General features: G+C 41.0%; 1 protein-coding gene across 1 annotated transcript; it reads right to left on the reverse strand.

The window, feature by feature from the left end:
• Positions 1-257: 257 nt before the first annotated feature.
• Positions 258-27,100, reverse strand: kcnh1b (potassium voltage-gated channel, subfamily H (eag-related), member 1b; the record flags this gene model as incomplete). The annotated part of the gene is made up of 12 exons (XM_080844327.1): positions 258-1,145; positions 5,801-5,997; positions 11,937-12,189; positions 12,450-12,649; positions 17,724-18,153; positions 21,328-21,720; positions 24,099-24,217; positions 24,444-24,572; positions 24,674-24,780; positions 25,801-25,924; positions 26,492-26,518; positions 27,028-27,100. The coding sequence occupies 12 exons, from the start codon at positions 27,098-27,100 to the stop codon at positions 258-260; spliced, it is 2,940 nt and encodes a 979-aa protein (XP_080700453.1).
• Positions 27,101-27,310: the final 210 nt, after the last annotated feature.

The following is a 27,310-nucleotide window of genomic DNA, read 5'->3' on the forward strand; positions in this document are numbered from 1 at the left end:
GACACACACACACACACGCACACAGACACACACACACACACACACAGACACACACACAGACACACACACACACACACACACACTCACTCACACAAACACACCCTGATCAAGATGTCAAGACTAAACACAAAGCAGACATCAAAACTTGAAAGCGTCCAGCCATCCACATCCTTATGACAGTGTGTCGTCCTGGTCTGCCTGTTGTGAGGGGTGGAGGTGTGAGATGATGGAGGCTGAACTGGTCCACATCCACATCCTCATGACAGTGTGTCGTCCTGGTCTGCCTGTTGTGAGGGGTGGAGGTGTGAGGTGGTGGAGGCTGAACTGGTCCTGAGCCGCAGGAGCCGCAGCATCTCAGCCAGGTGTCCCTCCAGCGCAGTAATGCGAATGCTGAACGCACGCATTTCTCCCCGCAGCTCCTGCCGCAGCTCCAGCAGAGCAGTCTGCACGTCCAGCTGCTCCGCCGTCATCTGGAACAGTCGCTCGCCCTCCCCTGCCCCCACTGCCCCTGCTGCCTGCACTGGACTGCAGTCCTGAGGTGTCTGAGTCACCCCTTCCCCAACATCCAGTCGGAGGTCACTCTTAGTGATGCCACTATCACATGAATCTGTTTTCTTGAGCAAGATGACTTCATCATGCGCCTTTGTCCTGTCTGGCAGTGTCTCCATGGACTCTGCTTTAGCCACAGTGACCCAGGCATGCTGGGGGTGCTCTCGCTTTCCTGGCGCTTCCTTAAACCGGCCCCACCCCCGGCCCTTGAGCAGCTCTGCTGACTTTACACCATCTGGCGTGCCGTAGGGTGCGTCTAGTTTGGCACGACCGGTGTGTCTGGTAGAGGAGGAGGAGGTGGATGATGATGTAATGGGGGTGGAGCTCTCCGTGACAGTGATAATGCTTGTGGCTGGAAGGACTTCACAGTGCAATGTGGTCTGCTCTGAGTGAATGAAGCCCTTCTCGACGTCCTTCCCCTCCAGGATGGCCTGCCTGGCCCTCTCGGCTGCCAGTCGAGCATCCCTCTGCTGTTTGAAGCGTCGAAACAGAAGCCGCACTGGGTGGTCTGGAGGGAAATTCAATGGAGCGTCATCCTTCCTTTTCAGCCTCTCCTCTTCCTCTTCCCTCACATCACTGATTTTCCGGAAAACAATCTGCAGAAAAGCAAGACCCCATATAAACTTTTCAACTGAGTCCAATAGGTCAAGATCATTGAAAAAGAATTGCTGATGTTAGAATACTAATTTTTTACTGTACTTTTTGCACTCATACAATCATTTGCACTGTAGTGGCTAATCAACCCAAGTCTGCCCATATCACTGTTTGAAGGTATGGCTACTGTTGTGTTTTAGGAGCACTGAGGATGTAAGAAGTATTAATAAACCACCTTTGAAAACAACAGCCATTGAATCAAAGTGCTGTACTGAACTAAAAACAATATTCACAACCATTAAAAACAAACAAACAAATAAATAATGTATACCAAAAAATATAAATAATTATAAACAGCAAAACAAGGGAAAGAAAATGTCTAGATGCATTCATTGAACAATTAGATGCAAGGTTATACACATGTACTTTTGGTCACTAGTTGTTTCATTTTCAAAACCAATACTAGAAAACAAAAAAAACGACCTGTTGTTTTGCTTGTAATTGTGAGTTTGATTATAGTAATTATAAAATAGAACACATATTTGAAATTGCAGCTACAATCCATAATGAAATGATGGGTTAGGCTCAATAGATAATACAATGTATGACTTGGCTACAGACTTCTGCTGTGGAATTTGTCATCGGATAAGCCATCAGCCCCTAGGAAGTATGGTGAAGAGGCCATAGGCATACTATACTAGCATAGGCTATGATTGCTTTGGAGCCCTACCGCAGCAGTAGTTCTACAATGGCTCAAGAGGCTAGAGCATCAGTTGGAATAGCTGAGACTATTAGTTCAAAACTAAATTTCTGCCCTAAGGAAGAGGAGATGCTGTGCCGAGCTTGGATTCTTTAAAACAAGCACACTACCTGACGCACGCTTGGATTCTTTAAAACAAGCACACTACCTGACGCACGCTTGGATTCTTTAAAACAAGCACACTACCTGACGCACGCTTGGATTCTTTAAGACAAGCACACTACCTGACGCACGCTTGGATTCTTTAAAACAAGCACACTACCTGACGCACGCTTGGATTCTTTAAGACAAGCACACTACCTGATGCACGCTTGGATTCTTTAAGACAAGCACACTACCTGACGCACGCTTGGATTCTTTAAAACAAGCACACTACCTGACGCACGCTTGGATTCTTTAAGACAAGCACATTACCTGACGCACGCTTGTATTCTTTAAGACAAGCACACTACCTGACGCATGCTTGGATTCTTTAAAACAAGCACATTACCTGACGCACGCCTGGATTCTTTAAAACAAGCACACTACCTGACGCACGCATGGACCAGGAGGTGGTCAGCACTGTTGCAGATGATGAAGGAAGTCTCAAGGGCTTAAGAATACTCCATTATGTTTACATTTGTGTAACAATGCTACATGCACATTTGTGTCTCCAAAGTATACTAGTTTAGCTTGACACGTCTCTCATGTCAACACAGCTGCACCTCCAGTCACCAGTCTGTCAAGCTCCTCAAGTTCGCGGACGACACCACCCTCATTGGGCTCATCTCTGGTGGGGATGAGTCTGCCTACAGGTGGGGGATTGACCATCTGGTGACCTGGTGTGGACAGAACAATCTGGAGCTCAATGCGCTGAAAACATTGGAGATGATAGAAAATTTCAGGAAGAACCCAGCCTCACCCACCCCCATCACCCTGAGAGACGAGCCAGTTGACAGTGTTGAGTCCATCCGCTTCCTGGGCACCATCATCTCCCAGGACCTCAAGTGGGAGCTAAACATCATCTCCCTCACCAAAAAGGCACATCAGAGGATGTACTTCCTGCGGCAGCTGAAGAAATTCAACCTGCCAAAGGCAATGATGTTGAACTTTTACACCTCCATCATTGAGTCCATCCTCACCTCCTCCATCACCATCTGGTACGCTGCTGCCACTGCCAAGGACAAAGGCAGACTGCAGCGTGTCATTCGTTCAGCGGAGAAGGAGAAGATTGGCTGTAGCATTAACAAGGCCTTGGACCCCAGCCCCCCAACACGGACTAATCCTGAACTCTTAATTGCACACTAGTCCTGCATTTTCCATTTAACATATTCTGTACATTTTTAAATATATTTTATATTTAGTTTGTCCTATGATTAATAACTTAATATGTGTATAATAACTTAATATGTGTATTGTTTATTGTGTATGTTTATTGTTTGGACCAACGTCCCACAAAAAATTCCTGGTAGGTGAAAACCCACTTGGCAGTAAAAACCTTTCTGATACTGATTCTGATTCAGATTCATTCATCATTACCTCAGCACTGGCCCCCTCCAATTCTAAGAGTGTTAGATGGATGATGTTGGCTTACACTCTTGAGCCTTTGCAAAACTACTGTTGCCGTAGGGCTCTAAAGCAATAATAGCCTATGTCAGTATAGTATGTCTATAGTCTCTTCACCACACATTCGTGGAAGTGATGATTTATCTGATGACAAGCAACAGTCTGTAAGATGTTCCTGGAATTTTTCTCACTGATTTATTTAATTGTAGGTGCAATTTAAAATATGTGTTCTATTTTGCGATTTCTGTAAATTCACATTTACAAACAATTTCCTTCTCGAATTTGTTTTGATAATGAAAATGTGCACAGACCGTTTGAGCACCCCTGAGCAAAATAGCACTTCTGTTCAAGTGAAAAGCAGAGCATACAAGCAGAAAACCTTTTATTTCATGAACTTCAAACCTAAAAATATGCTTCTACATTTGAAATAAAGAAGGTTAGCTGTTTGGATAGCTGTGGTTTCCAATATTTAATATAATATAAAATAATATATAATCTTATTCATATAGTATAATTGAAATAAAACACACACAAAAATGATATTTAGGAAGGGCCTGTGACATTCAATTAGGACAATATGCAAATCAAAATAATACAACGCTGTATGTGGGTCATGGTCAGGATTTTCTGTTTTCATGGATTTAATTTGATTTATTAGCAAACATTATGTATCTATCTGTTTATCAGAGCTGATGACATGGAGAGTGTTTATCAGGGCTGAATTGAATATTTAGGAAATCTGACAAATGAGACAACATAGTAACGAGGCTTAAACCCATGGGTGCAATCATTTGGAGGTAGCATGCCTCTTATGGTGTCAGCGAGTGAGGTTTACCCACTGCACACCCCTTTATCCGGATGCCACCAGCCCCCTAAACCTCCCAATCCATAGCAGGGTGGAATACTAGTTAATCTTTTTCAAGAAACGTTAAGTAGATGAGGGAATGAACTTGCTCACACCTCACACCTAAAAGAATCAATATTAATGTCCCTTACTGGTTCAGGGTCACAATGAAGGTCAATACACACTTCCTTTTTCTTGCTAACATGTTTGCCTATAGAACAGTGTAGGCATAGAATATATAACATAAGTCACAACAGTTTAATATTTTTATTATTGTTGTAGTTATCTCAATACAGTTATTGTTCAACTATTTTGATTAGGTTTCTTTGGATAAAACCATAAACTTTAATGTAAACTTAAATTCACCGTCATAGTAAAGTCGTTCCAGCTCTATAATAAGGCCGAAAAGGTTGTCAATGCCGCAACTTACAAGGCTGCTCATCTCAGAAGTGTTATATATATATATATACCGTATATATTACTGACATATAAATTACTTATATACATTTCTCCTGCATTGCTGAATTTTGAGCCCAGAATGGATGCCACTAGACATCTCTGAAGAAGGAGGAAAAGTCTTCATAAGGGGGTCTAAAGGATCCCCTCAAGTATAAAAATAGCCGCAGAATGTCTGTTCATCAATAATTTAATAAGCAAAGCACATTTAATTGATAAAGGAATAAACTAAACAAAACAGGTTGGCACATAGTATCTCACAAATTGTAATGACCACAAATCTACTGGCATAAATGCTTTGCATTTGATTGTACTTCACTTTTCAGGAGCCCATTTAAATATTTGATCAAATAGTCTTTAAATGTTAAAAACTATCGGTTGAAAGCTTCTGCAATGTCTCATGTACTTCCTGTTTTATCAACAGCCATCACATCTTCTCTTGTTGGCCTGTTAGTCTACCTCTCCATCTTTATCTCCTCACCTTTTCATAGTCACACAGAATGACATTCAGATGAGCTGAGGCATGATATTTGTGTGTGATGTGTGTGTGTGATATTTGTGTGTGATATTTGTGTGTGATATGTGTGTGTGATATTTGTGTGTGATATTTGTTATTATGCTCTCATCAGACTGGCCGATTGCAGAGCTGCCAGCACTCCCCCAAAATAGGACAAGCCACACCCGTGGAGGCCCCACAGTGATTAACTCAAGTACGTGAGTCATAAAACCCAGCTCTTTTCTGTCTGGTTTATTATGGATATGCAGCATATTTTCATTGATATGGAATAAGTGATTTTTGGTAAGCATAAAATAATGTCTGCCAGTGTCTGAGTCATGAAAACGAATGTCACAGTAAATGTTGACAGGGTATTTCCTAATGGATTTGTGCTGACCTCAGCTGTTGTTACTCAATGAATGCAAAGGTGAAAAATCTGAGGAGTTTTGATCAGATACAAAAGATAAGTTTAGAACTTAGATACTACACAAAATGGATGATGTACTGTATGTGTGCAGTTCCAAATCCACACCAAAAGGAGATATTAAAAGCTCACCCTCTTCCTTAGGTTGTAGGTCAGATGCAGGTTGCGTGCAAAGTGGTTTGAAAAAGCCGTGTAGAACTCTAGAACCTTCTGCAGTGCATCCCGTTTTATGATATGGAGGTCACAGTATGTGAGTGCGCGCACATTCGCACAGGACTGGGCCAGAGTCAGCTCCTTCCAGAACACATCCCCAAAAACATCACCTTTTCCTGAAAAGAGGAACACAAGCCTGAGTGAATAAAACAGAAATCCATGCATTTGCAATAATAACAACTTGAAACTACAGATGGCAGAAGTTCAAAAAAGTCATGGCTTGGATGGGAGTCGTCTTTGATTATATTCTTTACATGATTTAAGCTGCAAACAAGGAGAGGACTGATGGAAGGTCACAACCAATCATGTTGGAGGCTTTGGTGTCCACTCGCTTGAGTTTCTTCTTAATGCGACTGTCAGAACTTCCATACCAGACAGTGATTGATGCGGTGATGATACTTTCTATGACCGCTTTCTAGAAGTGCACCAAAAGGTGTTTGTTTACATAAAACTTTTTCAGTTGTTTGGGGAAATACAGTCTTTGTTGGGCTTTTTTGATAAGGTGGGTGGGGTAAATATCCCATTTCATGTTTTGGCTGTTGTAAGAGCCAAAAATGTTAAGAAGTCTGTAAGGGTTATGGGCTGGTCAAATATATTAACTAAGGCTTTGGTGTTAGGCCTCCTTCTCAAGTCCACGACTATTTCCCTAGTTTTTGAGGCGTTAACATGGAGCGTGGCCCTCTTATGTAGACTCGGTGGCCCTCTTATGTTATCTTGGTGGCCCTCTTATGTAGACTCGGTGGCCCTCATGAACACGGATTTACTGTTTATCGCACCCACATTTATACAGCACCCGTCACAAGGTAAGGTACCTTCATTATTCTGGTGCCCATGTGAGGCTGGTACCCAATGTACCGACACTGATCACCAACAGCCTAAACCTTTTACATATGATGATGTAATTCCACAGATCTGCCAGGAAGAAGAGGGTTTATTTAACAAATTCATCAGCCAAAGGGTGTGTGGTGTGTGTGTGTGTTTGTGTGAATGAACAGATGTGCATGTGTAATGGAAAAACTAATTTGCTCCTCAAATCACTGAAACATGAAAGTTCTAAATGCAGTCCCTAATACGACATTAAATATTAACACTCAGTTTTCAGTCCCAAACACATGCCTGCCAAAGACCATTACGTGGCAAAAGCCAACAGCTGTGTTACTCTTGAGCTTTGGAGCAAGAGAACATAAATATTTGATTCTCATCAACTCTTCATGTCTCCATGAACCTGGATGTATCAGACCTAGGATCTTGCTAAGAGGTCTGTGGATGTACAACACTCTGGGTATCTGCATCATTCTTCTCGTCTTGCATCATCACTGTCTTTATCATCATCGCCAGTAAATTGAAATGCTCTAAAAATTCTAAACATTCTTCGTCTGGTGCATCCCTGTATGTTTGTAAATAGTACTGTTGTTTTGGTGTCAACATTTCACCAAACAGTTTTTGCTGTTTAAAAATGAAATATAACCATCTGGGTTAACCACCATTTTACAAGTCCTATTTATTGAAAGAAAAAGACATTTATGAGCATATCCAGAGTGAAAAGTTTCTTTTTAATTTACATTGGGATGTCTGGGATATTGAGTTCATCAGACTGCGAGGCACAACTGACGTGTTTCTTTGGGATTTATGTATATGCTGTAGTATGATGAAGCATTTTTGGCAACGCTTTTGAGATAAGATGTATACATCGATGTCTGGGGGCGAGAAACCATACTATAATATACTTTATACCACAGCTTGGTTGAATTTCCTATTGTGCTGCTTTCTTCAAATTTAAAAGCTGCATCAACCATAACACCGGTGCTGAAACTAAAAGCATACAGTATTCAGTGCAAAATATTATATAAATATTTTATTATTAAAGACACAGGATCAGGAGATTTCTCCAATATTATTAACACACGTCATTATAACTCTGTTTGATTCAATATTATTAACACACATCATTATAACTTTGTTTGATCCAATATTATTAACACACGTCATTATAACTCTATTTGATCCAATAAAAAAGCCAGGTGATGGCAGTTCCCTTGGCTTACAGTCTTTACATAAGGACCTAATTTCTTAATTAATAAAGTATCTATCTATCTATCAATCTCAAACCTCTGCTCTGGTGGCTCCTGTCTCATGCTTTTATACAGAGCAAAATCCTCTAGGATATTGTAAACACTAAGGGCCTGATTTACTAACAGGATTGCGCCCATTTCTGGCGTAAAATAGCGGTCGTAAACATAAAACGGGGGGCGCATTTGAGTAGAGTCGCATATTAACGCTTTGAGGGTGTGTACCTACAAACAGGTGGGATGGTTCGGAAACGTGGGTGGTAACGTAGGCGTGTAGCGCTATTTAATGGGAGGAGTGCGCCTAATGATGAACTGCGTGGTATTTACTAAACTGCCCGGCGAGCGCACATCTCTGATTTGCAGGCTAATTCTCCGCCTCATAAAAGCACGTCTTAACCAGGAAGCGCATTTCCACTGAGTCTGAAAACGTTGATATGGCAGCAGCAAGGCAAAGACATAGACAGAGGCAGCGAACAGAAATATTTTTTTCAACTCGTATAATTCATATATTCATATATATGAAATTAAACTTTCCGAACGTAATTGGAGAAATTGATCGCACCCACATGCAAACAGTCCCACCTTCAATCCACGAACACGTTTACCGAAACAGAAAGCACACATATTCAATGAATGTCCAGGTCATATGTGAGGCCAACATGACCATTACTTACGTAGTAGTGGTCTGTCCATGACAGTTTTATCTTCCGGAATAGTGCCATCTATCCATGATTGAGCAACAGTGATTTTGGAGAGGCCTGGCTACTTGGTACATGTATTTGTTTCAGTGGGGATGTATTGTAGTGAACCCATGTCCCTTGTAGAACGTATTAATCTCGCCATGTACACATCTATATTGTTATAATAGACAGTTTATGCATTAATGCCACCAATAGCATATTATTTATAATCGTGTTCTTTTAAACATCTTGCTGTAGGTGATGGCGGGCAAAACAACAATATAACCCATTGAATCAGGTTCAGTGATTGAGCGAACGTGAACCAATATATCTATCTCGCTATCTATTCGCTGAACCTTAGTTTATTCTTCCTCAAATCTCCATGGTGGCAGTAACTTGCTAGCAAGTTCTCCAGTCTTTTAACGGTGCGCTAAATAATGATTGCCCAGCGCGTATCTGTCTTGATAAATATCACGGAAAATGCGGGGAATCACCGTGCGTTAATGTGCGCCTGGCAAAGGCGCAGATTAAGATGCGTTCGCAAATCAATCTTAGTAAATCAGGCTCTTTAAAGGGCGGAGTAAGCACAGTTTGCCCAGCGCAGATCTGGCTTGATAAATACCACGGAAAATGCGCAAAAACACTGCGTTAATATGCGAACGCAGATTAAGCAGCGCTCGCATATTAGTAAATCAGGCCCTAAGAGACCTAATTGACCCTATCACCCTTGACTTGTTAGACTTAATAAATACCTCAATCTTCACTGACTGTGTTCCTGATGACTTTGATGAAACTATATACAGCCGCGGAAAAAATTAAGAGACCACTTCAAAATTATCAGTTTCTCTGGTTTTACTATTTATTGGTATGTGTTAAAGTAAAATGTACATTTTAGCTTTATTCTATAACCTACTGGCAACATTCCTACTAAATTTCAAATAAAAATATTGTCATTTAGATAATTTATTTGCAGAAAAATGACAATTGGTCAAAATAGCAAAAAAGATGCAATGTCTTCAGATCTCGAATAATGCAAAGAAAACAAGCTCATATTCATTTTTAAACTACACAATACTAATGCTTTATCTTAGGAAGAGTTCAGAAATCAATATTTGGTGGAATAACCTTGATTTAAAATCGCAACTTTCATGTGTCTTGGCATGCTCTCCACCAGTCTTTCACATTGCCGTTGGGTGACTTTATGCTACTCCTGGCGCAAGAATTCAAGCAGCTCGGCTTCTTTTCATGGCTTGTGACCATCCATCTTCCTCTTGATCACATTTCAGAGTTTTTTTTATGGGATTCAGGTCTCGAAATTGGGCTGGCCATGACCGGGTCCTGATCTGGTGATACTCCATCCACACCTTTACTGGCCTGGCTGTGTGGCATTTTCTTCCGGGACAACGTTGTACTTTGCCTGGCTGAGGTTTGTAAAAGACCATAAGGATTGAACCAAAGCCGACTGGAGGGTCTCCTAGTTCGTCTTCTCTGATGAGTCCAATTTTCAGCTTTGCCCAACACATGGTCGTCTGATGGTTAGAGGGAGACCTGGAGAGGCCTACAAGCCACAGAGTCTTGCACCTACTGTGAAATTGGACTCATCAGAGAAGACGAACTAGGAGACCTTCCAGTCGGCTTTGGTTCAATCCTTATGGTCTTTTACAAACCTCAGCCAGGCAAAGTACAACGTTGTCCCGGAAGAAGAACTTGCTTCCTTTTGCTCTGACAATGTTCCCCAACTCTGAGAAGTGTTTTTTCCAGCAGGGCAATGCTCCATGCCACACAGCCAGGCCAGTAAAGGTGTGGATGGAGTATCACCAGATCAGGACCCTGTCATGGCCAGCCCAATTTCGAGACCTGAATCCCATAAAAAAAACTCTGAAATGTGATCAAGAGGAAGATGGATGGTCACAAGCCATGAAAAGAAGCCGAGCTGCTTGAATTCTTGCGCCAGGAGTAGCATAAAGTCACCCAACGGCAATGTGAAAGACTGGTGGAGAGCATGCCAAGACACATGAAAGTTGTGATTTTAAATCAAGGTTATTCCACCAAATATTGATTTCTGAACTCTTTCTAAGTTAAAGCATTAGTATTGTGTAGTTTAAAAATGAATATGAGCTTGTTTTCTTTGCATTATTCGAGATCTGAAGACACTGCATCTTTTTTGCTATTTTGACCAATTGTCATTTTTCTGCAAATAAATGATCTAAATGACAATATTTTTATTTGAAATTTGGTAGGAATGTTGCCAGTAGGTTATAGAATAAAACAAAAATGTACATTTTACTTTAACACATACCAATAAATAGTAAAACCAGAGAAACTGATAATTTTGAAGTGGTCTCTTAATTTTTTCCGCGGCTGTATATGCTCTATGCAAGCAGACATTTCTGAACAATTTCCATCAGGTTTCAGGCAGCACCAGAGCATTGAAACGATTCTTCTGAAGGTCTGCCAGAGTGATGATGCTGGTGGGATATGTATTTTGTTTATTCGTTATCGACATTTTGTAGTGCAAGTTTGTAATTAGAGTCCTCTGCTTCTCCTGTTCACTGTGGTGATCCTCTGGGATGCATTCTAGGACACATTATCTTTTTGTCCTCTTGTCCTTGGATGGCATAATATATATTGATTTCTATGCTGACGATGTTCGTCTCTACCTGTCCTTTAAACCTCATGAGTCAGCCATGAGACAAACTATCCTATAGGTATCTCTAATTTTAATAACTAGATATCCAGAAACTTCCTCTAGCGCCACAGCTCATAAAGAGAGGTATTTATCATTTGTCCAGGCCAACATTTTACAATGTTTAACCAATTTTAATTTTTGTGTGTAGTGTTTTATGAAATTGAAAAGGCTAAGAATTATCTGGCAGATTTGGTGAGGGATTTAGCTGCTTTGCTGATTTCCTGACAAGTTTTTAGAAATGGTACACATGTAAATATTTTGTGTACGCAGGTAACTTAACCTCAAAGGGCCTAACAAAGATGGAAGTGTTTTAAATTCGTCACACTGGTGTGTATTCATTGATCAAAAAAGTCTAACCACATGAATAGCTGTGTTTGTCATTTGACAGAAAAATTTGATTTTGAAAATGGATGATTTAGTTTTGCATCTCCATCGTGCAGGAGATATGAGGTGCTTTTGCATTTCATGTGAAACGTTTTGAAAAAATTAGACCTAGTTTCAAAAACCCTGTGTAAGCAAGCAAGGAAAACACTCATAATTCTCCTAGCTTTAGAAATTCACACTCAAATCAACATTCATGCACCTGTATTCTCTATTAAAGAACATATAAAACTCACCCAAGATGGCCACGACCTCATCATCTTGGATAACCTCTAACGACCCCGATACCACAAAGCAAAGACTGTCCACGCTCTCGCCAGCGTGATAGATGAGGTCACCAGGGGCGCTGTGGCTGGTCTGAAACTCCATGGCGAGAGCACGAAGACAACCATCACTGGCCAGACGGAAGGCAGGGTGTTCTTTAAAAACCTTCCGGTTCAAGTGGACACAAATGTCTGCCCGCATGTCCTTGGGGCAGATCTGCAGCACCTACAGGGCAACAGTAGAAGACCCACAGTCAGGTCAGAACACCCATAAACACGCTGAAACACTATACTGTATCTAATAAAGATGGACACTGAAACACTATACAGTATCTAATAAAGATATATGATGAACACTGAAAGACTATACTGCATCTAATAAAGATATATGATGAACACATAAACACTATACTGTATCTAATAAAGACTAGTTCATCATTTCAATCAGCATCGTGAAAACAGTCCAAGTCCAATGATGCCACGTGCCTTCTCTGTATCAATGCCCCGCGACATGGACCAAGTGGATACTATGTAGTCCATCACTCTCTCACTTAGGCCCTTAGGGACCTGGTAGAGCTGCAGGAAGTCCCGGACACTGTTCAGCATCTCATGGTACCTGTTGGTGTTGGCATACATCTGCTGGAAGATGGTGGTGACATTACCAAAGATGGTGGCGTACAAAAGAGCTGAGGGGGAAAGGAGCAAGAAGGCTGGATTAGCACCAAACCAAGGTGATTAACACTGCTCATGATTAACACTGCTCATGATAAACACTAACTCATGATTAACACTGCTCATGATTAACACTGCTCATGATTAACACTGCTCATGATTAATACTAACTCATGATTAACACTGCTCATGATTAACACTGCTCATGATTAACACGGCTCATGATTAACACTAACTCATGATTAACACTGCTCATGATTAACACTGCTCATGATTAACACGGCTCATGATAAACACTAACTCATGATTAACACTGCTCATGATTAACACTGCTCATGATTAACACGGCTCATGATAAACACTAACTCATGATTAACACTGCTCATGATTAACACTGCTCATGATTAACACGGCTCATGATAAACACTAACTCATGATTAACACTGCTCATGATTAACACTGCTCATGATTAACACTGCTCATGATAAACACTAACTCATGATTAACACTGCTCATGATTAACACTGCTCATGATCAACACTGCTCATGATTAACACTGCTCATGATTAACACTAACTCATGATTAACACTGCTCGTGATTAACACTGCTCATGATTAACACTGCTCATGATAAACACTAACTCATGATTAACACTGCTCATGATTAACACTGCTCATGATTAACACTAACTCATGATTAACACTGCTCATGATTAACACTGCTCATGATTAACACGGCTCATGATAAACACTAACTCATGATTAACACTGCTCATGATTAACACTGCTCATGATTAACACGGCTCATGATAAACACTAACTCATGATTAACACTGCTCATGATTAACACTGCTCATGATTAACACTGCTCATGATAAACACTAACTCATGATTAACACTGCTCATGATTAACACTGCTCATGATCAACACTGCTCATGATTAACACTGCTCATGATTAACACTAACTCATGATTAACACTGCTCGTGATTAACACTGCTCATGATTAACACTGCTCATGATAAACACTAACTCATGATTAACACTGCTCATGATTAACACTGCTCATGATTAACACGGCTCATGATTAACACGGCTCATGATTAACACTAACTCATGATTAACACTGCTCATGATTAACACGGCTCATGATAAACACTAACTCATGATTAACACTGCTCATGATTAACACTGCTCATGATTAACACTGCTCATGATTAACACTGCTCATGATAAACACGGCTCATGATAAACACTGCTCATGATTAACACTGCTCATGATTATATATATTGTTTTTGTTGCCAAAATCTCAATGTACACTGAGCATTCCAAGGGTCTTGTTTCCTGGTTTCAGGTTTTCAAATACATTTCTTTACCGTTTTTTCCAGGTTATTAACCACACCGTATCATAAACACATTACAGTATTTTATGTAAATGAATAAAACAAACCCCTGTATTGACCGCACTCCTGCATTAACCACGGTTTATTCAACATTACGCCATCCTGTCACGTAAAACTAAATGCCATGTTGTTGTGGTGCGAGTGCTATGGAGTTCGATTAAAAATTCACAAATATCACTCGATTTACAAATGTTAAAGCTGTTACATTTATTTACAGACTTACAAACAAGCATTTCCAAAGCTGCATATTTGTGAACCTCCCTGGATTTATTTGTAATTTTTTTTCCTGACATGGTTGACATAAGACTCAATGTGATATGGTTGACATAAGACTCAATGTGATATGGTTGACATAAGGGTCAAATCTCTGTCCCTGATTAGTGGTGACCAGGACAGGACTGATGTGTGTTTCACATTGCATAGGGTCTTCCCCCATGGAATCCACCTCAAAAATGGCCAAGTCTTAAAGAAAAGAAAGAAATTAAATAATGAATTATTATTATTATTATTATTAATAATCTTTACAGAATCAACAGGGCACAGTGTGAACAGCAAGAAGCACCTCCACCCAACCACCCTGTGCTTACGGGACATATTTAAAACCTGTAGATTGCCTACAAGAGTCACACCACATCAACACCATATGTGTTTGAATTAATTGACAAAATAAAAAGACACCTGTATAATCCATCATACAGGAGATAGGAGACTAACACCACAGGCAGTATCTATGTCTGTTTGGCCCGCCATGCCTTGTTTTTTTTTTTAATGCAATTTCCTTATATGGATATTTGGTTATAACCACGATACAACTAACAGGCTATAAAATGTTGATTAAGCAGACTTCTATAAGGATAAAGGGTATTCCAAATCTGAAGATCCACCATCCTTACTACAGGCCCTCAGAAACCTTATAATCTGAACCTGTAAATCTCACCGGCGGGCCTTACTGAAGATTCTGTCAGGGGCCCAGAATTCTTAGCAGTGCCCCTGTCACTGACACACGCTAGACATTCAAGGACATACAGTACCTCACATGTGGTGCGTATGAATCTCTCTGATGTTTATTTACAGAGACTTATTGTCTTACGTGATTCTTGTGCACATAAGATCTTAAAACAAGGGTCAGACGCTGCACAGCGTACTCAATACTAACCCCCTGAATCCAGGCATAAAACAGTGCTCTTCACACAGCGTTCTCAATACTAACCCCCTGACTCCAGTGATCTTCACACAGCGTACTCAATACTAACCCACTGACTCCAGTAATCTTCACACAGCGTACTCAATACTAACCCACTGACTCCAGTAATCTTCACACAGCGTACTCAATACTAACCCACTGACCACAGGCATAAAACAGTGTTTTTTTTTACACATCACAGCATGTGCAAATACTTATATCTGCAAAAATAACTTGTTTTGAGAACATCACCAAGGGCCTCTGGGTGAGTGGTTACCATAGAAACATTCCAGTGTCCTAATGTATGATTTGGATCTGTGCTGCTCAATATAACCGTGTCCTTCAACATTACAGTGGCAGTCAAATACTACTCATGGTACATTGTATTTGATTTCAAAGGACAGTGATCAAATGGCTCTAAGCAGCTCCTTGAATCCCAATCTCAAAAGCATGCGCTAAGCGCAAACACACACTGGACCATGATGGACTTAGTGAAAGGAAACAGGATATGACATATTCCATGAGGAGAGAACTTTCACTCTGGTGAACACCAGGATGTTTGGCAAAGGGGGCGGCGCATCCATAGACTGTTGCAGAGGAGCCAAAGCTGGTCAAGCAGGTCACAATACAGCTGGACTTCCAAGGAAACATCACAAATTGTACATTGTAAAGATGTGTGTGTGTGTGTGTGTGTGTGTGTGTGTGTGTGTGTGTGTGTGTGTGTGTGTGTGTGTGTGTGTGTGTGTGTATTTACACTTGTCGATACATTCAACCCCACACTTGATAATGCCTTCTTCTGTCTGCCAGTCACTAACATACACTCATACACACACGTCTGTCCAGTCTGTCCTATACACACACAGACACACAGAAACACCAACACACACACACACACACCTGTCTTAGCTTCAGTGTCTAGCACCTCAGATGGTGGCACAAAAGTCCTCTGGTCAGAGCCTCGTCAGCCTTGCCTGCCCTGCCAACCCACATCAGCGTCATCCAGCAGTGAGTGCACACAGAAATCACCCTCAGGGCCAGCAACGCCACACCACATAACGAGCAGATGAACTCAATACAGCTCACTCACAACTAAACACACATACAGAATCAGATGGATTGAGTTCATTGGCAAGCTTCATATGATACTATTACACTATAGTTCATAGTGTATTTTTAATCAGAAAAAGAAACAAGACCTAATTTTGAATAAAATGTGTGTTACTGGTTATCCAGATAACACCAGCTGTTAGAGCTTTCCTCCTATGACGTATACAGGACACATTTTATTTCCATCATTCAGAAGTCTGTTTCATTGGTCAGTCACACCCAAGCAGTGTCATTACGAGGCATGATTTATAGTAGTGACAACTGGTAATTTAATTTTTGTAACACTTTGTGAAATCAATCATTTTTTTTCTTAAATCTTCTTTTTCTTATCCAAGTCCAATTTTAAACAACTCTTACCTGCAAAAGCACTTTTAAACATCACATATGACTAGCCAGCACCATTTCTCAAAGGACTACCAGTTCACTTTATCTTTAGATAAACTTTTATTACGTTTGCTGCAACAATATTACTCTCCACTGACTCCCAGTGGCTGCCCATATTTAATTCAAGTCTTCATAATTCCATAATTCAAGTCTATTCTACACCTTGATAAACAAATTTTCTCTGAATGACAATCGGCACTGCCAACAGCAAAAGATCGCAGTTCAGCCATTTTTCTTTTGTGGTAATTCTGTGGTGGAATGAGAAAGCTAAGTCCATCTAATCATGTAAAGACCCATGTCTTACTTTATACTCACCGTCTTCACTAATGTACTGTCCCCAATATTGAAAAACAAAATCACAACAACAACTATTTGTTAGTGTTATAGTGTCACTGTCCCTTTTAAGAGTTGTCAGCCACTACCTCCTGACAGACAACATTAAACTAGGATACCCTGTCAATGCTATTAGAAATCATGATGTGATGATATTGCCCTACTCAATGCTGTTAAATCATGATGTGATGATATTGCCCTACTCAATGCTCTTGAATCATGATGTGACGGATATTGCCCTACTCAGTGCTGTGATATGTTGATGTTCACATCCTACTGATGTGTTTTTGTTGTTGTTTGAATTATTGCTCAATTTGACATGTTTTATGAAAATTGAAGCACAATGATGATTTCTGTCTAGTTGACCTTCATTTATCTTCAATAATGAAAGAGTGCTTTGTCCTGAAGTTGTCAGGTGTAGTTTGACAGATGAGAGGGAGCAATTTAGCCTGTGGGGCATATGCCACACATTCCAATTAAAAATATGTCTGTGTAGGGTATTTGAGTATCTCCGTATCTCTCAGGTCCTCTCTCCTCATTCTGCAAGTATTAAAAGAAATTAGATGTGTTTATCTAATGTCTATTCACAGGGCACAAGCTGGAGAACTGGGGTAAGGGGAACACTTACACCCACATACATACATACTTTATATAGATTTTAATTCTGTTCAAACTTACATCCAATCATCATCATGGCTACGGCAAAGGTCTTCTCTCCGTCTGTTGTGGGAGCGATGTTGCCAAAGCCGATGCTGGTCAGGCTGGTCATGGTGAAGTAGAGGGAGGTGATGTACACCGAGTCCTTGCTGGGGCCGCCCTCCCACTTCCCTGTGCCACTGGCGTTGAAGCGGTACGGCGTGCCCATCGTTTCGCTCAGGAGGTACAACCAGCTATCCGTCCGCACCCGGTTGGCGTCCTCGTCGATGACCTCATAGTCGCCAATGCTGTACCAGATGCATGCCAGCCAGTGGGAAGCCAACCCAAAGACACACACCAGCAGCACCAACACGGCGGCGCCGTACTCAATGTAGTGGTCCAGCTTGCGCGCCACACGGCCCAGCCGCAGCAGACGGACCACCTTCAGGGAGCTGAAGAGACTGCTGATGCCCTTCAGATGGTAGTCAACGTGGGAGAGCACCATAAAACAGCAGACGGGACAAGAAAGAAAGAGCCACGTTGGTTATTGTGACAAATTACACATCATAGACATGAAGGAGAGAATATGAGGGAAAGGAAATTATTTGTCTGAATATGGTCTATTTTACCAAGAATATCAGTGTTCTTTTAAGATTAAGACAGAATGTTTTAATGCTCTGTAATTCTGTGAGTATGTCACCAAAGAATACTTTGAAGAATGTCAGAAAAATTATCTCTGAATACCTTTTTGAACTTTGAACACAAACTAAGAATGTCTTCACTACACCTGCAGATTTCAAGCTCACTATCTCCTCGTGGGCACCTAAACACTGTGTTTACCGAACCCAAAACAAATCACAAGGCATGTTTACCACAGCGTGTTCTTCCGGCTCAGATGTTCTACCCTCTCTGTGCAATGTGACAACAGCGCTATGGCAACACTTAGAGGGCAGAGCTTCTACTGCATGGTCAAACAGACACAAACACAAACACAAACACACAAACACAAACTCATGAGCTGGATAACTCATGTTGACATGCCAGGCCCTTGGAGGCAACAAAGTGTTCAAATCAACTCCCTTTCCCCTCTTTGCACTGGCATTGCACCCGCACACCCGGAAGACAGAGAGAGAGAGCAAAGCAGCTGATGAAATGTGTAAGAATAGCCAGTGATGATGATGGCTGACTGGGTTTCAGTCTGATTTGTGAATATTTATTTATCGCATTATTTAGAATAGAGGAGAGTGGAAGTAATGATTGATTCCTAAAGTGCAGTCAGAAATCTGTCACATGATCATTTATCTATTAGTACGCCAGGAATAGATAAAGGATTGGTGGGATGAGTTGGCATTATGTGATGTATTCATACATCTCTGTGGGGGCTAGTTTGGGGTGATACACACAAAATTCAACATTACAGAGGCAGAGAGAAAGGCAAGATTATTTATGAAGTGTAAGGACACGGAGGAGAACTGGAAAAGCATGTTAGTTTGAGTGAAGTGTCTTCACAAAATAAAGCACAGTGACTTGAATGTCTAAAATATTCTTCAAGCCATCATATAATGTATGTCAATGGCTTCTGCCAAAATGTGTGCGTTACTAATGTGCATATAGGACTTCCTGTATTTCATATGTAGCCAAATGTGGGTGAAATTCATTGCATCTTGGCCTTAAAAATCTGTGTAATTTGAAATCAATGTGTCTGCAGATACAGTGAAGAAGGAAAGCTGAACAAATTACCTATCATAAACACCTATCCTATAGACCTATCCTAAACACCTGTCCTATAGACCTATCCTAAACACCTTTCCTATAGACCTTCAACAATTAGAACCTTCTAGATGTTATTCATACTCCCCTCAGCAGTCAGTAAGAGTCTGAGCTTTATCTCCTACAACAGCTGGGTCACTCTCAGCTGCCTCCCTGGACTGACACACATCCCCAGGAGCACCAGTTATTGGCCTTTAGAAGCTCCACATTTAAAAACCACAGTTTCTATCAGCTGCTGATTCAGACTGAACCCCCCCTGCCAAACCCACCATCAGGCTTTTCTTTGTGGCCTGAACATTTTCCACTGGATTCATATTGAGCTGGGGGCATAGTTTAGGAGTAAAATTTCAAATTACATAATGGACGCCGCTTTATTTTAGTGCACTGAACTTTAAATTACTGTCAACTGTACAAGAAATGTGGTTGGGTAACTTATTCTAGCGCCAAGGGACCATGAGCAATGTTCAGATTCAGATTCCCAGCTGCAGAGTAATAGCAGTGTGGATCTCTCTTAATCCTGACTCAGATTTCTCACATATATTGTTGGAGCCAAGCATGAGACTAATGCTGTATGGAAGAGGGGGATTGGCCAGGATAACCAGAAGTCCATTTTTGATAGGTTAAGCTAAATATTCAGGGTTCTCACTCGAAGACAAATATAAAATTCCATGATTTTCCATGACTTTCCAGACCCAAAAAACAGAATTTCCATGACCACTTCCGTAAAAAGAAATGTTAAAAAGTTTTTAAAAGTGTGAAAACTGAAGATTATATTCACCCCTAGAGCTGTTCTTTGTCTATACGAAGCTTTACACAACCAGATATGTAAAACTTAACTGTAAATGTCAAAAACAACCACCCTTCTTGGCTGAAATTTGAGATTTGCCAAACAAAACCAATGCCAATATGTGTGACTGACACCACCAACGTCACCACTGAAGCACTGTCGAAGCGTTCATGAACACACCAGACCGTATAGCTGGCTAAACACCAGACCGTATAGCTGGCTAAAAAAGACAACAGTCCATGATTGGTGGTTTGCTAACATCAACTTTTAAATTGATGTTCATCAGACCACTAACATTACTGTGCATATTCCGTCAGATTTGCAAAGCGTATGAAACAAAGTTGTACACAAAACTAAAAAGTTAAGCAACAAAATGCACACGAGTTTTGCTTCGACACAACTGTTTAGAAAATTCCATGATATTCCAGGACTGTGCATGCAAAATGGTAAAATTCCATGACTTTCCAGGTGTGGAAAAACTTTTATGAAATTCCATGATATTCCAGAAATTCCATGACCCGTGGGAACCCTGAATATTGACCTTCCTTGGGGGTGGCAGGGTATCATCTGCAATGCAACAATGCAATGGCAATGATCGAAAAGCCAAGTGAGTTCATAATCAGCCCTATTGAATGTTGAGAAGATAAGGGCACCAAATGCAGCATATTTTCTAAACTTTTTTCTAAACAATTTCAAAGACAGTATGTCCTCTTCGTCATCACCAAAGACACCCGTCAATACTTTCTCAGTGGTAGTCCTACTTAATACAGACAGGCACTCCCCGCCTACCAGTTGCCAAACTATGACCACAGTGAAAGTAACAACTGGGCTGTGGAAACATATTCTAGCCAGTTTAGCTAAGGCCAAGTTGTGTTGATGCTCCACTGGTGAAATTGAAAGAGGCTGAATTAAGGAAATCCATGTGGAACTACAACATTTATAGCTGCATGTACATGGATTTCACTATGTACTATACTATGCATACAGCGTTACAAATCCAACATAATATAAGATGTGTTGCATTCCACAGAAATAGTCTATTTTTATGGTCCTTTAAAATACTTAAAGTGGGAAAAAACACACACCCACCTCGTCTACATTCTCAAAGGCATTGATGACATCGTAAGGTAAACAGGACAACAGGTCGATGACAAACCAGGTCTTCACATAGTTCATACGGATGAGCTTTGGGTCTGATATCACCTCCCCTCCTGGGCCCACAAACGTGGTGTGGAAGTTCAGCACGATGTCCACCAGGAAGATGACGTCCACAATGCTGTCCACCACCAGCCAGGCCACATTGTTCTGCTTGGTCTTAAAGGAGACGTTGTAGGGCACCATGATGGCCGTGTAGAAGGTGAGGATGAGGATGACCCAGTCCCAGGTGGTCTTGAAGGCACAGTAATGGAGGATGATGTGAGGAGGGGTCTTGGGTGTCTCCTGCTTGTACTGGGGAAGAATCTCAGAACCCAGCTGCAGAACCTGAGGAAAGGAGAGATGAAGAGAGGATGAAGGGGGTTGGAGAGAAAAAGAGATTAGAGGACAGGAGGGAGAGGTTTGACACAAAAGTAAAGGAGGACAAAAAGGGAGAAAGGGTGGAGAGAAGGCATGAGGCAAAGTATCATTTAACTACATTCCTTTTTTTAATTGTCTAATCCGCATGTTGACTTGACATTGCTCTTGATACTGGTACTCCTACATTAACTACAGACAACTTCTATTCATTTGACTGAGCAACAAGGCCCATTGGTGTTTATGTGCTCATAATATATCAGGCAGGAACAGAATGCCATCTGAGTTGCGTAAGTGTTTTGAAGGACACTACCTTGCTAAATTGTGTCATTGAAACACACACACGCACACACACACGCACGCATGCACACACACACACAACCACAACCACACACACACAAACACAACCACACACACACACACACACACACACACACACACACACACACACACACACACACACACACACACACACACACACACACACACACAGCCCCGGCATACCTCGCACCGGCACCCCCTTAGGCTACAGCATGTGTTCAGGAGCCAAAACAACAATCTGTCTCTGAGTGTGGAAAAGACAAATGAGTTGATTGTTGATTTAAGGAGCTGTGGTAACTCGACTCCACTGCACTTCTGCCATGCACACATGCCATGGTCAAATGGCCGTCTCTATTTTTCACAGAGGTTATAAAGAGCAAACCTTCCCTACCCCTCCTGACTACTATCTACTGCATACTGATCACCTACTATGTACTGCATACTATCTACTGACCACCTACTATCTATTGCATACTGCATTACTGTATAACAGAGGTACTGCAAGACTGGGGAATACCATACAGAGGATAGTGAGGGCAGCGGATTATTTAATCATTGTTTCTCCCCCCTCTCTTGCAGACATATTTGTCCAGGAATGTGCCTTCAAAGACACCAACACCACCTGACCAGATTAAGCCCCAGTTCACAACATACTTAAGTGTACCCCTCTTTTACCCATAGGCAGGCATCTAAACTAAAGTGTACCCCTCTTTTACCCATTGGCAGGCATCTATACTAAAGTGTACCCCTATTTTACCCATAGGCAGGCATCTACACTAAAGTGTACCCTTATTTTACCCATAGGCAGGCATCTATATCTGCTCCTGCACTTTATAGTACTGCCTTGCTGCTACATCGTTGATGTCCGTTACTTTAGTCAGGTTGAAACATCGACTGTACTGAGACCTATAATGTTGTCTACTGTTATTTTGCTCTGCCAAATATATAATGTTTGCCATCTATAGTCCCCCCTACTGTTATAGTGTACATTTGTATTGTATTTGTTTACTGAACTGTATACCTCGCCGCTGGTATACCTCAAGGCCCAGTACTTGGACCCCTCCTATGTTCTATCTACACCACTTCATTAGGTGAGATGATCTGCTCCCATGGGTCCTCCTTCCACTATAATGCAGATTACACTCAGCTTCTCTTGTTCTTCCCCCCACATGACTGCACAATTTAGACTTGAATCTCAGCATGCCTCAGTGATATTTCAGTTTGATGAGGGATATTTCATGACTTACTTAAGTTTTTATGAGCATGTGGCTTCTGTCTCAAGTTCTTGTCAGTACACAATAATATTTGGAAGATCAAACCCTATCTCACACAACATGCTACACAATTCCTTCTGCAAGGCCCTGCTCCTTAATGTACTAGACTATCAAAATGCTATTCAAGTAGGACTGCCTGCATGTGTGGTAGCAGATGATCCAGAATGCGGCAGCCTGTCTTCAATCTGCCAAAGTGGACATATCGTATGTAACTCCTCAGCTGATTAACTTTCACTCGCGCACTGTAACTACCCACAGGACAGCCACTGGATCGACACCTATCCATTCCCCCTCTCAACCACTGGTGTTGTTATTATTATTATTACAGCCATTATTTAATCTACTGTAATACTAATACTCTCATATTTAATATAGTTATAAACATTTTGTTGTTTTTTCACTGTTAATATAGTTATTTTACATAGCAGCAGTAACCTTGGCCACCTGCAGCCTTTGTATTTCCACCCTCGCCATGTCTTGAGCTGTTGCATCATATATAACTTCGTACCATTACACCATATTACTGAGTTACCGTAATTTCATCCCTCTGTAAACAAACTATGCATGGTGTGAATTGACTTGGCATAACGAACACTACCTCTGCCAGACGTGAGTGTTTATGGACATTTGACTTGGCATGACAAACTCTACCTCTGCCAGACGTGAGTGTTTATTAACTTGACTTAACATAACAAACTCTACCTCTGCCAGACGTGAGTGTTTATTAACTTGACTTAACAAAACAAACTCTACCTCTGCTAGACGTGAGTGTTTATGGACATTCTCGCCTTGTTGGACCGCGGGAGCCAGCTGCTGAAGTACGCCCCGGCTGCTGGTCAGAGCTCGGGTCAGACGGGCAAACTTCCCCCAACCTGCTCCAGATAAGAGGACAGTACTTAAAGAGGGGAGCGTAGGGAGTGAAGGGTGGGAAGGAGAGTTTCTAGTGAGTAGATGAAGGGATAGATTGACTTATGAAAAGGAGACCATGCACCCCAACTCATAATGAAACCCAGTTGTCCCTTATTGTCATTGACAGAACATTACTTGATGAATCTTGTTTATGAAGAAATGAGCATCTCTGAAGGCATATTCACAAACCTTTTAATGATTCATCTTCAATAGGTTGCTTGAACGCTGTAATGTCATTGAAGGTACATAGGAACAGCACTACTTTGTCTTGTTCGTTACGAATCGGGGCGATCTTCACAAAGAACCACACTGGCATCCCTAGAATCAGAGGTTTTTTTAATACCAAGGCATCTTTGTTTTTTTGGACCTAATGCACTTTGTGAAATGAAAGGTAGTGTGTTAATGCACATGACACTCACTGTTCTTCTTATACATAAGAATCTCAAAGGAGTTCGCTTCATAATTCTCAAGTGTCTCCCGAACCTTCTCGCATGTCTCCTTGTCTGTGAGCTCTCCGCTCATGAAGCTGAGAAGAATAAAGCACACAGGTTACAGAGTTGTTTTGGTTTGAAAAGGATGTCCCAGGATGGTTGAAAATATTGGCATATTGCTACACATCAACACTTGTGTAATATAAAGTGTCTATGTGTTCAAGTGCAAGCACATAGCTTAAATTTCCATTGTTCGATTGGCAAAATATACTGTAATTTCATGCATATTACATTTACTGTAAAGAACATAAATGCAGTTGGTTACACTAAAGCATTGAAGTCAGAGGTTTAAAATGGTAAGTGCGGTCACATTGGTCTGGACATGTGATACAAACATGAACAGTGTCCTATTGAATGTGACACATGAACAATGTTTTCTGTAGGCCGAATTATCTGTCAGCCACACATCTGACACCTTCCACAAAGCCTTTCCATATTTGGTGCTAGTAGAAATTTGACAGGGTAAATCAATGAGTGTTGTGCACTGTTCAAGCTCTAAACTGGGTGGACTCATGCTATAGAGATGGTTTTCAGGTGTACTTGTTAATTCATCAAGTTCTGCCTGCCTCTAACCTGAATGTATTCTACCTTTGACCAGGTTTACCACAGAATAAGTCATCATGGTTATTTAACAACTGAGTGAACTGAGGTAACCCAAGAAATACCTTTTAAATACTTTAAGCAGGGCTTAATAACTAATCTCAATACCTTAAATACTGCTCAGGAGTTAAAACAAAAGCAAAGAGCACAATTTATAAATTGCTTTCAAAATATAATGAACGTACATTGAAACATATCATGCATGTATGTTTTTGAGTTATTTCTAGGAAATGCCACACAGGAGAGCATTAAAGCAGTCCAGCTTGCCATTTTAAAAGCATGAATTATGTTGTTAGGTATTCCTGGTATGAATCAGTTATGGTCAGAATCACATGACTTCCTAACTTTTTCACTTGTGGTAATACATAAGAGCATGTGGAGAGTGGAGAAAATAGAGGATTTTATGGTTTAATTTAGTAAAATTGGCAATAAGAAACTCCAAGTTCAAAAAATACCTGCAGGTGCTGCTCTTCTGCATAACCTCGGCACGATGATAACCAGACAGTTTGCAAAATCCATCATTACTGTACACAATCGGCCAGTCCACTATCTGAGCATTGCCCAGGACAAAATTAGTGTCTGTTGGGAGATCAGTCAATAAAAGAGAGATAAGGTTACAACTAAAACGAAAACAGTTGTTGAAACAATCAACAGTGTTATTTAAATGTCTGCAACACTTGACTTGATGAACAAAAGTCACAGAACTTTTCTAAATCCGCGTAGAACAACCGCAAATTGGTCTGACCTAGACCTGACCCAGAATTGAGAGCATCTTAAAATACCTTTGAAAACTGGATCAAAACTACGTAATGTGACTGAAGATGACAAAACCAAATGCTTAACGGAACAGAGAGACCAGCTGATGTGGGCACAGTATAGAAATCCACCCAATAGCCCATGGTAGTTTGTCATTTAAACTATCACGATAAAACGTTTGTGATCACTTTGCTCGCCTGTAAAATCAAACGTAAAACAGAAGGATATAGGCTGATGAGGGGAGGGGAGTACAGTGGAGAATGGAGTTCTATCGGTAAGATGAATTCACAAAACATATCTGGAAAACGGGGGAAAGCAAACACAAGATATTACAAGTAAATGGAGGGTGCACGCAAGACAATGACACCACTTCAAAACAATAAATTATACCTGTCTGTCTATGAGATAATGTCCAAACTGAAAAGTTGAAAAGAAATATGGTTAAATCACGTAGACTAAATTAGAGACAAACTCAAACTAAAGCCACAGACGCGTTATCTGTACCACCGAGCCGTATCCAAAATGGATAGGCTACAGCGCTTTAAATGTTTTCAACATAATCGCTTCATTATCTAACTAGCTAGCTGAACGATTCCTGTATAATGTTGCTGTCATTTCAGCCAACTGTCATGCATTTATAATACATTGAACAGTATTACTTTTTACGATTTACCTATAACCACTATAATCATTGGGATAACTGTGTTGTGCCATTGCGTTCTCAAGGGCAAATGCCCACTGCGGCATTGAGATGTTTACAGTGTATAACAGGCATGGCAAGTATGAATGGATATTTAAAGCAAAAAGACAATAAGGCAAATTGCATATTTTTGTAGAAGGCACACCTGTGCGCTATTGTGCATTCCAGTATCCATTTGAATAGTCGTTAATAGTTTAATTCAGAAACATATCACAGCTTTTCTTACCGTTCGATCGCCTAACAATATTTTCTAGAAAAGTATTCTGTGGGGCGACGAGACCTCTTCGACCATGAGCCATCCCGGCTGCAGATTCAGTGAGCTTACGCCCAGGGTTGGCTGCTGTAATTATCCGCAGGACATGAGCTCCTGTCTGCTACCACCTTCATGGTCTGGCCTAGTCTACTTGGAAATATGTACAGGGCTTTCTCATCACGCGCCGGCTCTCTCGCTGGTGGAACTCCCCTTGCTCAGATTCCATGCATGCAAAGCACCATCAATCGAATAGATC

Source organism: Sprattus sprattus (genome assembly GCF_963457725.1).
Source record: "Sprattus sprattus genome assembly, chromosome: 1".
In the NCBI taxonomy this organism is placed as follows: domain Eukaryota; kingdom Metazoa; phylum Chordata; class Actinopteri; order Clupeiformes; family Clupeidae; genus Sprattus; species Sprattus sprattus.